The 12,309-nt window shown below is 38.2% G+C and overlaps 4 protein-coding genes across 4 annotated transcripts; 3 read left to right on the top strand and 1 right to left on the bottom strand.

The window, feature by feature from the left end:
* Positions 1-201: 201 nt before the first annotated feature.
* On the top strand, positions 202-1,303 carry LOC18994539 (protein FANTASTIC FOUR 2). Its single transcript, XM_006418196.2, has one exon. It carries the CDS (start codon positions 367-369, stop codon positions 1,126-1,128), a length of 762 nt encoding a protein of 253 aa, XP_006418259.1. The 5' UTR covers positions 202-366; the 3' UTR covers positions 1,129-1,303.
* A 2,731-nt stretch (positions 1,304-4,034) lies between these two features.
* On the top strand, positions 4,035-6,142 carry LOC18994538. The gene is made up of 7 exons (XM_006418195.2): positions 4,035-4,299; positions 4,867-4,924; positions 5,001-5,306; positions 5,424-5,472; positions 5,581-5,675; positions 5,783-5,871; positions 5,963-6,142. The coding sequence occupies exons 1-7, from the start codon at positions 4,151-4,153 to the stop codon at positions 6,018-6,020; spliced, it is 804 nt and encodes a 267-aa protein (XP_006418258.1). The 5' UTR covers positions 4,035-4,150; the 3' UTR covers positions 6,021-6,142.
* Positions 6,143-6,330: 188 nt separating this feature from the next.
* LOC18994537 (general transcription and DNA repair factor IIH helicase subunit XPD) lies at positions 6,331-10,386 on the top strand. The gene is made up of 12 exons (XM_006418193.2): positions 6,331-6,949; positions 7,093-7,373; positions 7,755-7,837; positions 7,918-8,321; positions 8,459-8,652; positions 8,749-8,929; positions 9,049-9,173; positions 9,313-9,402; positions 9,501-9,579; positions 9,676-9,752; positions 9,922-10,030; positions 10,134-10,386. The coding sequence occupies exons 1-12, from the start codon at positions 6,416-6,418 to the stop codon at positions 10,251-10,253; spliced, it is 2,277 nt and encodes a 758-aa protein (XP_006418256.1). The 5' UTR covers positions 6,331-6,415; the 3' UTR covers positions 10,254-10,386.
* Positions 10,387-10,505: 119 nt separating this feature from the next.
* On the bottom strand, positions 10,506-12,012 carry LOC18994536 (basic 7S globulin). The gene has a single exon (XM_006418192.2). It carries the CDS (start codon positions 11,980-11,982, stop codon positions 10,669-10,671), a length of 1,314 nt encoding a protein of 437 aa, XP_006418255.1. The 5' UTR covers positions 11,983-12,012; the 3' UTR covers positions 10,506-10,668.
* Positions 12,013-12,309: the final 297 nt, after the last annotated feature.

Here is a 12,309-nt window from a genome sequence, read left to right as displayed (position 1 = left end):
TACATATTTTCAAGTCACCAAGCGAAGTACTTAAAATTGGATGGAGTAATAGACTATAAGATTAATGATGATGCATGAAAGTTTGAGAATAATAAAAGCCTAAAAGAATCCAATGCCTAGTGGACTCACCCCTATAAATACTTCTTCCTCCCTCCCTCTTCCCATTCACATTCATTTCTCTTTTCTTAGTTTCCTCTTTAACTCAGCCAACCATTTTCTCTCTCTCTATATATATCTCTCTCTCCAAGTTTCCGTTGATCAAAACCAACCAACGAGAAAAACTGAAAGATCTCAATAACAATAACAAAACGCTCCTTGGATCCTCTGTTTTCACTCTGTTTTTTTTCTCAAGAACATAAAACTAAAATGTCAATTGTTGTTTGTCAAGCTCAAGATACAATCGTCACCAAGGATCAATATCAAAAAGGCGACATGGGTGGGTTGAGTTTCCTGCAATCTATGTCCGACATCACTGCCACTGTCCGAAACAGAGAGGATAAAGCCTATGTTCACCCGATCGAGAAACGCTCTGTTTCTAAGCTCAATGAGAAAAGCTTAGAAATGTGCACTGAGAGTCTCGGGACCGAAACAGGCAGCGAGAGTGGTGACGAGCTGTCGTTTCTTGCGTTTGAAGTAACTAATACTCCTTGGGTTCCTTCTCCTCCTTCACCTCAGCCGAAACCTCAAGAAGAAGAAAAAGCTAACTTTCTTGCTAAGAAATCAACGATGAGTCGCAACAAAAGTTTCCCGCCACCGATAAAGTTCGTTGAAGGATCAAAGTATAATCGTATGGTGAGATCGTTAGGAGAAGATGGTCGTCTCGTTGTTCAAGCAATTAGGGTTTCGTCTCCGCCTCGTTGCTTTGTAGCGGAACGTGGTGAAGGAAGGCTACGTCTCTGTTTATCGCCGGAAAGTTCTTTACTTAGGCACAATCACGAGGAAGAAGAAGAAGAAGAAGAAGAAGAAGAAGAAACAGAGGAGGGCATGGAGGAGGAAAATAGTGAGAAATTGGAGGGTAGAAATGGAAATAAAATGTTTAGCAGATTAAGCAGCAGATGCAAGGAGAATGGTCGTGAGCCTAAACCAATGCTTACTTGGAAGCAGCAGCAGTTTTGGGTCGCCACTTAAAAGACTTTATTCGACTCCAGTCTTTAATTAAATAATCTCTTTAAAATATGGGTTTCGTAAATTTAGTCATATGTATGTTTTATTTTTTTTGTATGATTTTTTTTTGTATGATTTCTCGAGGTGACTGTGAGTGTTTTCTAAATCTATTTAATGTATTGTTGAATGGAAATTAATATTATTGTTGTCATATTTATTTTATTTTTTATGAATAATCCTAATAACAAAAAAAAAAACTAAAATGTACTATTCATCTTCATTTTGTACGTGAAGAAAAGAAGAAGAAACAAACTCCAAAATGTCATTTAGGGAGCTTCCTAAAATGATTTTCCCAAACACACAACTTTTTTCCACTCATGTTATCATTCTTAGTTTTCCGACTGATTTTTTAATTGCAGCCAGCATATTTTGTGTTGATGAATTTTTGTTTGATATAAATTTAGTAGCTATTAGTCAAAATGAAGTTTTCAAAACAGGAGACCAAAGACTTTTTATATTTGAAATTATACTTTTATCTAAAACTAAACCTAAATTGAATACCAGTCCAAAAATTTATATTTGCCAGACCAAACCATATATCTTAACACGTAACTCTGTATGAAAAACTCAATTTTTTAAAATCGAACAATACAAAGAAAATATCAAAATTTTAAAATGTTTAAATTGAATAACTAAATATAATGCTTAAATTTGGACACAGAGGTTTTAATAGTTCAAACTACAGTTTCTTATGCATCATCATTTTTCATACCGACTATGCAATAGTTAGTTAATTAAAACAAAAAAACATTTACGTGCGAGAAAAAACATATGTGGTACGTACATCGCCCACATGAACATACGAGAGATTGTTCCCACACGCCCACATGACCATCACATGCAAAATCTTAACCTCTCTCCTTTTAATTCCCAACATTTTTTTTCTTCTATATTTTCCCTTTTGCGCTCATTTTGAATTTTTGATTCTGTTTCTGATGTTCCTTGTACGATTTGTGAAGACGCTCCTTTACCCCCTTTTTTTTTTTCTCCAAACTTTCTTTTTGCGTTATCATATCCTACCAAAGTGCATGACCTCGTTAATGCACATTAGATCATTAATAAGAACGAAAAAAACTCATCATATCCCAAAACGGGATGGTTTGTCTTTATTGTCGGATCTCGTTGGTTGGATTAGGTCTTGCTTACACGCTATTTACTCATAGAACCCAGTTAAGTATCATATTCATATAAAATTTTATAGGTTTTATACATATATCGTGCATCAATCGAAAATCAATATGTTGTTTCACCAACAAAATCATTGGAGGGATTCATTTCATTAGGATTCATTTGAGCATGAATGTCACTGAAACTAAAATACATATCTTAAGAATTTATTTGCTTATACAAATTTTTCACAAACCCATTTCCTTAAGATAGGTAACAATCTTGACAGAACTATATCGTTAATTTGGATTTAAAGAGATTGGGTCAAGATTCAAAATTTATAGGTTAAGATATTTGTGTAAGAATACATTTTATCAATACACATATATATATATATATTAATACATTTAAAATACATATATATATATAATCACGATAATAAATACATTGAAAATGATTTTAACAAAAGTGTGTGAGACATTAAATTAAATAGGCATAGAAACTCGCCATGTTGGTTTAATATCATAGATCAAGTTTTATTGTATACAAAAACCGATGTGATCTTCTTTTGGTGATTGTAAACACCTTAAAATGGCAAGAATACTCGAATATCGGTTTAAGATCTACTCTATTAATAAAGAAAAAAACTGCTTTAGGTGTATATATTCTCCGACATGGGACGAAGGCTTGTCACATAGTATCCGTTAATATATATTAAACATCCTTGTATATATAAATGGTAACCAATGAGAAGTAGACAAGTTATAAATGTAATGTCCAATCCAAGGTCTCAAAAAGTATGTAAATATATTAAAGAGTACTTTGTCTCACTGCAAACGAATATCGAGAGATGACTCTGTTTATATGGTTCTATGTGCCACTTGATGCTTATTATTGACCACTATCTCATGCGGCACCCATTTCTGTGATATTTCAATCATTCTTTTTCTATATAAAACATGTTTTTGCCCATTCATTTTTTATAACTTTCTTTTTTGGTAACCTAACCTCACCAAAACAATCTGTAAACTTATATTCGTAAACCACCATTTAAATTATGGCAATACAAACCACTGCAATGATTTTGTAGTGGTTAAATATGTACATTCATTAGAATTTTGACTACATTATAATGTTTCCACCAAATACATGATGAAAACCTTCATTACACGACAAGATGTTTAAACAGTTTTTACTCTATTTCCCTAATGGAATGAAGCTAATCTTAGTGGAATCCCAAAACATGGAATTTGGAGCTCTAATAACCCCGATTTCAGATAATTAAACACGTGCATTCATTGTAACGTTTACAGTTTCCTACATTATAAAAATTTGTAATGTTTCGACTAATATATGATGAAATTATTCATTGCCCACAACATTATGTTTAAACAGTTTTAGTTATGTTTCCTTTATGGAATGAAACTAATTTCAGTGGAATCCAAGAAACTGAAACGGACATAAACAATATAAAAAACCTACTCTATCATAAAATATGATTTAATTTTAGAGTATAAGCATGATAATTGATATCTTCAGAAACCCAAAAAAAAAAACTTTGATAAATGGGCCGAATATGGGAAAAGAATGTGAAGCGAGATATATTGGATTATTGGGTCCTCCGTTGGGCCCAACTCTTACCACCGCTTAAAAGTTTAGGGGTTAATTTGTTATTCTGATTCTCTCTAGGGTATGATTTGCTATTTGTATTTTTTTTTTATCGGTGAAATATCTTTTCCTCTCAAATCAAAATATTGCTTTGAAATTCTGGAGCGATCTGTGTCTTCTTCTTCTTCTTTCCCCCCGCCTACTCACTTTTTCAAATTTCCTGAGCAACACAAACACGCAGTTTTTCATCTTCTCAGAGCTTTTGATCACGATGGATTTGGCGGAAGGAGAAGGAACTACAGAGGAGAAGTACGACGTAGACATCGTAACCACCGCTTCTTCACTCGGCGGCTCCGGCGTCTTCCATATCATCAATGACATCGTCGGTTTCGTCCTATATATGCACCAGCAGATCCCTTCGTGCGTTTCCTTCCTCTTTTCGTATCTATATGCTTCGATTTATCCTTTTTTGATGTTCGATCTGGTGCGATGTATCTATCTTCCTTTGATTCTTCCATCTCTTTAAGTTCGCGGGTTAGAACCGTTTGACTGCGTTCGATTTCCTGCGATTAATTGTTTTTTTGGAAGAATTGAAGATTGATGGTTATGGATTTTATGGATTCCGGATGGATTAGTGTGAGTTTAGATACTAAGTCTTGGTAGGTGATTAATGGTCAAATTCTAAGGGAAATTGAAAAGATTTCAGGCTTGTGATTTATTAATCTTATGCTCAGTTCATCCTATCGCTAAGACATTGTGAATATCTGTTGGTATTACTCCGATAAAGGTCTAATTTAACGCTCAGACTATCAATTGTGCACACTACTTCCGGTTGATTTTAGAATAAACTATGTCGTATCCACTTATGAGCATCTTTTGTGCTCTCTCGTTTATTGAAAATCAAAGTTGGAGACTTGAACTTTCATCTTTTGGTTTTGGTCACATAACACTCTTTTACCGATTTGCTTCTTGGTTACATCTGTGCAGGGTATTGCAAGACATGACTCTTGACTTTGATGGACTGCAAACAGAATCTATGGATTTGGTATGTTCGTTCTGCAGACGCCATTTTCACTTTTACGGTTACGTCTTTTTCACACTCTAAGAATCTTAGGTTGTAGGAGGCGCGTCTTACACAACCAGACGTGAAGCCGCTGGTCAGAAGAAAAATCGTGAGTAGAAAAAGAGAGGTGAGGCATGAAATCAAGAAACTGCAGAAACTGATGAGCTCCATCTCTAGTCTCCGAAGCGCTCTGCAGTTGTTGATCCGTGAAGCTCCTGACATTCAGAGAGTTGTGTTAATTCTTGGTGGTAGTCCATTACGGCCTCAAAAAGCTTATGAGTTGTTATTCACTCATAGTGATAATGGTCTGAGCTTTGAAGGTGACTTTTCCAAAAGCAAAGCTACAGAAGCACTTTCAAAAAAGGTTTGTATCTTACATCTGAGTTCATGTTACTTGAATTTTGTTCCTTTTCATATTAACTCCTAGAAAAGGTATATTGAAAAAGAAGTTAATCTTTTTACTCTTTTTTTGCCTTTCTAGACTATCCGAGCACTGATCTCGACGGGTGCTGGATCAACTTCCTGCCCAGGTAACTTTAGCAGAAATCTAAAACTTCATCAGCATTGTTTATTAAATGTCAGGTGAATTATGGTGTGAACTTTAGTTTTGATTTTCTTCTCTTTCTTCTGAATTGCAGGTCCAATGAGGCTCTTCGTAATGGTTCATGCTCCACCTTCTTTGAATCTCCCTCAACATTTCCTTCCTAAACGTGACTTCAGATACAACAGGAAGGTATAGACTTGTGCTAGTTCTATATTAGCTCTTCGAATTTCACACATCCAAGTAAAAAAAGATTTAGATTTCGACCACATAAGGAAAAATGTCCGTTGTTATTGCAGTTTGTGCCTCTTAAGTTGCGATTCAAGTGCGGAGCTCAAGATAACGGGACAAATTGTTCTTTCAACTCCGGCACAAATGATCTAATATGGTAATTCTCTTTCCACCATCTCCATTTGACAGACTATAAACAAGTGAAGTTATTCACCGGATCTTGATAAATCCCCTCGGTTTCACTGCAGGTTTCAGTGTCGACATGTGATAAAGGGCTTAGCTTTCCAGCAACCAGTTGAAGAATAATAATAGGACTTGAGAGTTGTGTTTCTGTCTGTTGTAATTTTTTGTAACTACACCCACTTGCAGATTTTCAGCAGTTTCTGTATCATGTACCGTTTTATGGGTTTATTCACATGTTACCAAACTTGCTAACCACATTTGAAGAAAAAATAAGATACCTGCTCAATGTATATGTTCGATCAATATATAGGGGTTAAACATATATAAAAATAATAAGTAGGGATCAGAACGATAAAAAAAAAATTGATAACCCAAAACTTTATTTTTTCTCTTCTACATACATCCTTCACCTCTGTGCAGTGTTTATTTGGGCCAACGCTTCCATTATCGCCGGTAATCTTTCCCCGTTATTTTAGGGTTTTCTAAGTGTTCTACCAATTTCGACTTTGAGAAGGAAGATGATCTTCAAGATCGAAGACGTTACTGTCTACTTCCCTTATGAGAACATATATCCAGAACAATACGAATACATGGTGGAATTGAAGCGATCCCTAGACGCCAAGGGACATTGTCTTCTCGAGATGCCCACCGGAACTGGCAAAACCATTGCCCTTCTCTCCCTTATCACCAGTTACCGGCTCTCTCGTCCCGATTCTCCGATCAAGCTTGTCTACTGCACTCGTACCGTCCACGAGATGGAGAAAACGCTTGCTGAGCTTAAGCTACTCCACGAATACCAAGTACGCCATCTCGGCTCTCAGGCAAAGATCCTTGCCATCGGTCTTTCCTCCCGGAAGAACCTTTGCGTTAATCCTAAGGTTTTAGCGGCGGAGAATCGTGATTCCGTCGATGCAGCGTGTAGGAAACGGACGGCTAGTTGGGTTAGGGCTTTGTCGGCGGAGAATCCAAATGTAGAACTCTGTGACTACTTTGAGAACTACGAGAAGGCTGCTGAGAATGCGTTATTGCCTCCTGGTGTTTATACTTTAGAGGTAAGACTAGAAAAGCTTGCGTCTTTCACAATTGTTTTCTGAATCAATTTCACGTATCAGCTTCAGATGGTGTTTGAATTTGGAGACTGTTTCGAGGTTTTTTGCACATTTTGGCTGATGGTGAATGTGTATTTTAATGTCAGGATTTAAGGACGTTTGGTAAGAATCGAGGATGGTGTCCTTACTTCCTTGCGAGGCATATGGTTCAGTTCGCCAACGTTATTGTTTATAGCTACCAGTACTTGCTTGATCCCAAGGTTGCTGGAATTATATCCAAGGAGTTACAGAAGGAGACAGTTGTAGTGTTTGACGAGGCGCATAATATAGATAACGTGTGTATTGAAGCACTCAGCGTCAGTGTGAGGAGGGTTACACTCGAAGGAGCTAATCGAAATCTTAATAAGATTAGGCAAGAAATTGATAGGTGCGCTATTCTTTTTCTACGTAGCTGATATAACTTCTCTTGAGCACAATAAACGTTGGTGAACGGGTCTTTTCTTTTTCAATTGAATTTCCTGATAGTTCTTGGATCTCTTCTGGTGTCTACTCTGCATTTTCTATTTGCACATTTGGTGTTCTTGTGGAAGTTTAAGCTAGTAAGAAAGATATATACTTTTCTGAGATTGCTTCTTCTCAAAGAACTGACAGTGGGGAACATAAAATTACAAACACTAATGTCAGCAACTTGAAGCACATGACTGTCTTGTTTAGTGGTGCAGAATTGTCTTCGTTTTATACAGGGACTGGCCTGGTTGTTTGCTGATACTTAATTTTAAATTCTTAAAATTGTCTAACTGGTAGGAAGGTTCAAGGCTACAGATGCAGGAAGATTGCGAGCTGAATACAATCGGCTGGTTGAGGGTTTAGCACTGAGAGGGGACTTATCTGGTAAGTACATAGTCAGAAAGGTGATACGTGGTTTTGGTTGATTCTATGAATGGGACTCAACAAATATTTTTTTTCTGCAGGAACTGATCAATGGCTTGCAAACCCTGCACTGCCCCATGATATTCTAAAGGAGGCTGTCCCAGGAAATATTAGACGGGCTGAGCATTTTGTGCATGTTTTACGCCGATTACTTCAGTACTTGGGGGGACGGCTGGATACTGACAACGTGGAGAAAGAAAGCCCTGTTAGCTTTGTATCGTCGCTTAATTCTCAGGCTGGAATTGAGCAGAAAACACTGAAGTTCTGCTATGACCGGCTCCAGTCTCTCATGTTAACTCTTGAAATTACAGATACAGATGATTTCTTGCCTATCCAGACAGTGTGCGATTTTGCAACTCTTGTTGGGACATATGCAAGGGGCTTTTCCATCATCATTGAGCCTTATGACGAGAGAATGCCCCATATTCCAGATCCTATATTGCAGGTCTGTATGTGTTGATCTGCTTTCTGTTGAGTATATTGTTGTTCTGGTTTCAGAGATATCATGACTCAAATATAAATTGTACCGTACGAATGTCTATTGAGAAATGTATCTGAAACATGTCTCCTTTTGTATCTTAGTTGAGCTGTCATGATGCGTCTCTGGCTATAAAACCGGTGTTTGATCGCTTCCAATCAGTAGTTATTACATCAGGCACCCTGAGCCCTATTGATCTGTATCCCCGACTTCTTAGTTTCAATCCTGTTGTTAGTCGAAGCTTTAAGATGTCAATGACACGAGACTGCATCTGCCCTATGGTTTTAACTCGAGGAAGGTACGCAGGTTATAAAAACAAAATTTCTAATCACGGACCTTATTGTGTGTTTTTTTGTTGTATTTACAATAGTGATTGTTTTTCTTGCTTTTTCAGTGATCAGCTTCCTGTTAGCACCAAATTTGACATGAGAAGTGATCCTGGGGTTGTCAGGAATTATGGAAAGTTTTTGGTGGAGATGGTATCTATTGTTCCTGATGGAGTTGTCTGCTTCTTTGTTAGTTACTCATACATGGATGGGATTATTGCTACTTGGAATGAAACTGGAATTCTGAAGGTAACAGGATTATATTCGTAGTTTTGCATGAAGCGGGAAATCTGTATATGATACCTTGCTACAGGCGTTGATGTATACTTTGTTTCCTAAGACGACCACTGCTGTTAATTTTGGTGTAGGAAATAATGCAACAGAAACTTGTCTTCATTGAAACGCAAGATGTTGTAGAAACAACATTGGCACTGGACAATTATCGTAGGGCCTGCGATTGCGGACGAGGTGCAGTTTTCTTCTCTGTAGCCAGGTAAACAAGTGATCTTTGAATGGTAGGTGGTTTGAAAATTCATGGCAAGAAATTTATGGTTCTGTCGTTATTTATATAGTACTGGATCCATATCGTTTGAAAATTTCAAAGAGAGTAATCACAAGTCTTTGAATGGCAGGGGAAAAGTTGCTGAAGGTATTGATTTTGATCGTCATTATGGAAGACTGGTTGTCATGTTTGGAGTACCTTTTCAATATACATTAAGCAAGTAAGTTTTACCAAAAATATGTTTATCCCATCATTTCCCAAGTTTTCAGCATATGTGATCAGTGGTAGATTCCAAGACTGAAACGGGAAAAAATTCAGGATATTACTAGCAAGATTGGAGTATTTGCGTGATACATTTCAGATTAAAGAAGGCGATTTCCTAACTTTTGATGCCTTGGTATGTTTCTTATCTTATGATCTTATCATAGTGCAAAGGTTTTACCTGTTTGTTACTGTTCTTAACATTTGATGTTTTTGTTTTTGCTACAAACAGAGGCAAGCAGCTCAATGTGTAGGACGAGTAATCCGGTCAAAGGCTGATTATGGAATGATGATATTTGCAGACAAGAGGTATATTCTATTTAGTCCCGAAAGTCTTCGTCTCCGAGACTGATCATTTCGGTTCTATTTACTGAATGTTGCTTAGGAATGGGGAGAAATTCTTAAGACAGAACAGAGATAGATATGCTTATGTTGTTCTAATAATAAACTAAATTTCCATTGAGGTTTAACATTGCAGATATAGCCGTCATGATAAGCGGTCCAAATTACCCGGTTGGATACTTTCACATCTACGTGATGCGCACTTGAATCTAAGCACTGACATGGCTATCCACATTGCTCGAGAGGTAAACATAAGATTCACTACCTTTTTTTGTTTACGCACAGTTAAAGAAACCATAAGCATTAAGAATCTAGTAGTAGTTAAGAAAGTGTGGGTCAATTCTGCAGTTTCTAAGGAAAATGGCTCAACCGTACGATAAGGCGGGTACTATGGGCAGGAAAACTCTGTTAACACAAGAAGATTTGGAGAAGATGGCTGAGACGGGTGTGCAAGACATGGCTTATTAGTAAACCGATTTGTTCCTTTTTTTTTTTCTTTCTTTTTGGTTTAGGTCTATCAAACAAATTTCCCATAGCAACTTTTACACCATACAGTGCTGCCATAATTTGTTTGCTTTTTCCTTTTTTTTTTTTTTTTTTTCTATTTAAGGAATCTAATTGAAATCTTAAGAACTCGTATTTATGCTTTAATTAACAGAAAGGAGATTTCCGAGGTAATTTCAGTTTGATTAATTTGTTAGCCTGAACTGAACACTGACATAACCCACAGAAAAAAAACAATAATATTACATTCAATCATTACATCATTGTTCAAATCAGCTAATAAAAATTGCCGATAAATTTTTAATTCACCACAGAAAACATTTATTAACCACAGAAAGCATTTATTGTTGAGAAAATGATACAAATAATAAACAACTAATCAGGCAGTGGAAGTGAAATTGAAGTTGGCACAATTAGTGCGACGGCCCAATAACGTGGAACTAAACCCAAGTCTGTTACTGGCCAAATCGAATTCGATCAAATTGTCTTCCAGCTGGAACCCTCCGATCACTACAGAGGTTCTTGCGTTGACTCCTCCGTCAACGAAACCGAGACAGATGACGTCATCGCTGACGCTCACCATCGAGTTAGCTCCGAAGATCCTCCAAACGACGTTGTTGCTCTGAAGCACAAGCTGGATCTCCGGCACGGCGTATCCAACGCGCGTGACTCCTACGTTCTGCGTGCTGAAACACGCGCCGAACGGCTTCACCGACGAAACTCGAGTGATGTTCCTCGCGGCGGCTTCTCTGACGAACGCCGATGTGAAAGCGTTGAAGATCGATGTCTCCATCACCGTGTACGGATCCACCGTGCTGATTTTTGTTCCTCCAAATCCGGTGCTTGCGACGATTTTCAAGAGCGTTTTGTTGATCGGAACAGATTTATCGACGATTCTGATGTCACTCACGCCGATGAAATACTCGGATGATTTCTCGCCTGATGCATACGCAGAAGCTGTGCTCACCGGATTGATGAGCAACGGTGTGGTGGTGAGTCTGGAGATCTGGATTCCAGGGAGAAAAACGTACGGTCCGTTTCCGTAGAAGGCGACGCCTCTCCCCGAAGTGAGACACACGGCGAATTTCCGGTTGAAGCTAAACGCGGCGGCGAATTGCGACGGCAATCCAACGTTGTGCCGTCCCATTCCAGCCATACCGACGGTTCCTCTAGCGAGTCCTTTAAGCAGAAACGTTGACCCGCAACTGAAAACAAAATTGGGGATTTTAACGACCCGACCCGGATTCGACCCGTTAGTTGACTGAATCGACACAACGTCTATAGCATATTCGCCGGAAGTCGCGGTTCCAGTGACGGTGTTATCTGGAATGGAGCCGCAAGTGTTGTTGCTACAGCCAGGCCTCGGAGGAGAGAAGCATATGCCGCAGCTATTAGAGCCGGCGCGTGAGCACACGGCGGAGCGGCAGCGAGGGGAGCTGTAAGTGCTGGATACGTAACCTTTGTCGCAGTCGACCCAGAGTTCTCGACCACCGAGGTCGAAGACGACGGAGGCGGCGACGAGAGGCGTTCGTTGGTTGATGACTGTTGTGTATTGGAGGGTGGATTTGTCTTTAGTTACTGGAAGGAGCAGGGCTTTTGGTCGGAAAGATGATGGTTGAGCAAGTGAGGTTGATGATGAGAGTGAGAGGATGAAGAGGAAAAGGATGGAGAAATTCATTGGAGAAGAGGCCATTAGAGATGATGATGAAGAACTGTGGTAGAAGATTCGTGTGTGTGTCCGTTTTATAGGAGCATTTTGTAGTTTATTTTTGTGTCGGCCAAGTTGAATAATGGTGATACGTTATTGACCAAATTTCAACTTTCAAAGATGACGTATGATAATATACTTTCGTGATTTTGCTTCTCTTTATGTGAAAATGACACAAATCAATTCCAGCTTCTTATTTTTTTTTCTTAAATAGTTATTGTTAGTTCAATGAAACAGATTCATTCTATCCTCTTTCCCACATTGTCCAAAATTTTTAAGTTCCAAATAAATACTGGTGTTGTTTGGTTTGTC

The sequence above is a fragment of the Eutrema salsugineum genome, unplaced genomic scaffold, assembly GCF_000478725.1.
Source record: "Eutrema salsugineum unplaced genomic scaffold, Eutsalg1_0 scaffold_5, whole genome shotgun sequence".
NCBI classification, from domain to species: Eukaryota; Viridiplantae; Streptophyta; class Magnoliopsida; order Brassicales; family Brassicaceae; genus Eutrema; species Eutrema salsugineum.
This window is presented reverse-complemented; position numbering and strand designations above follow the sequence as displayed.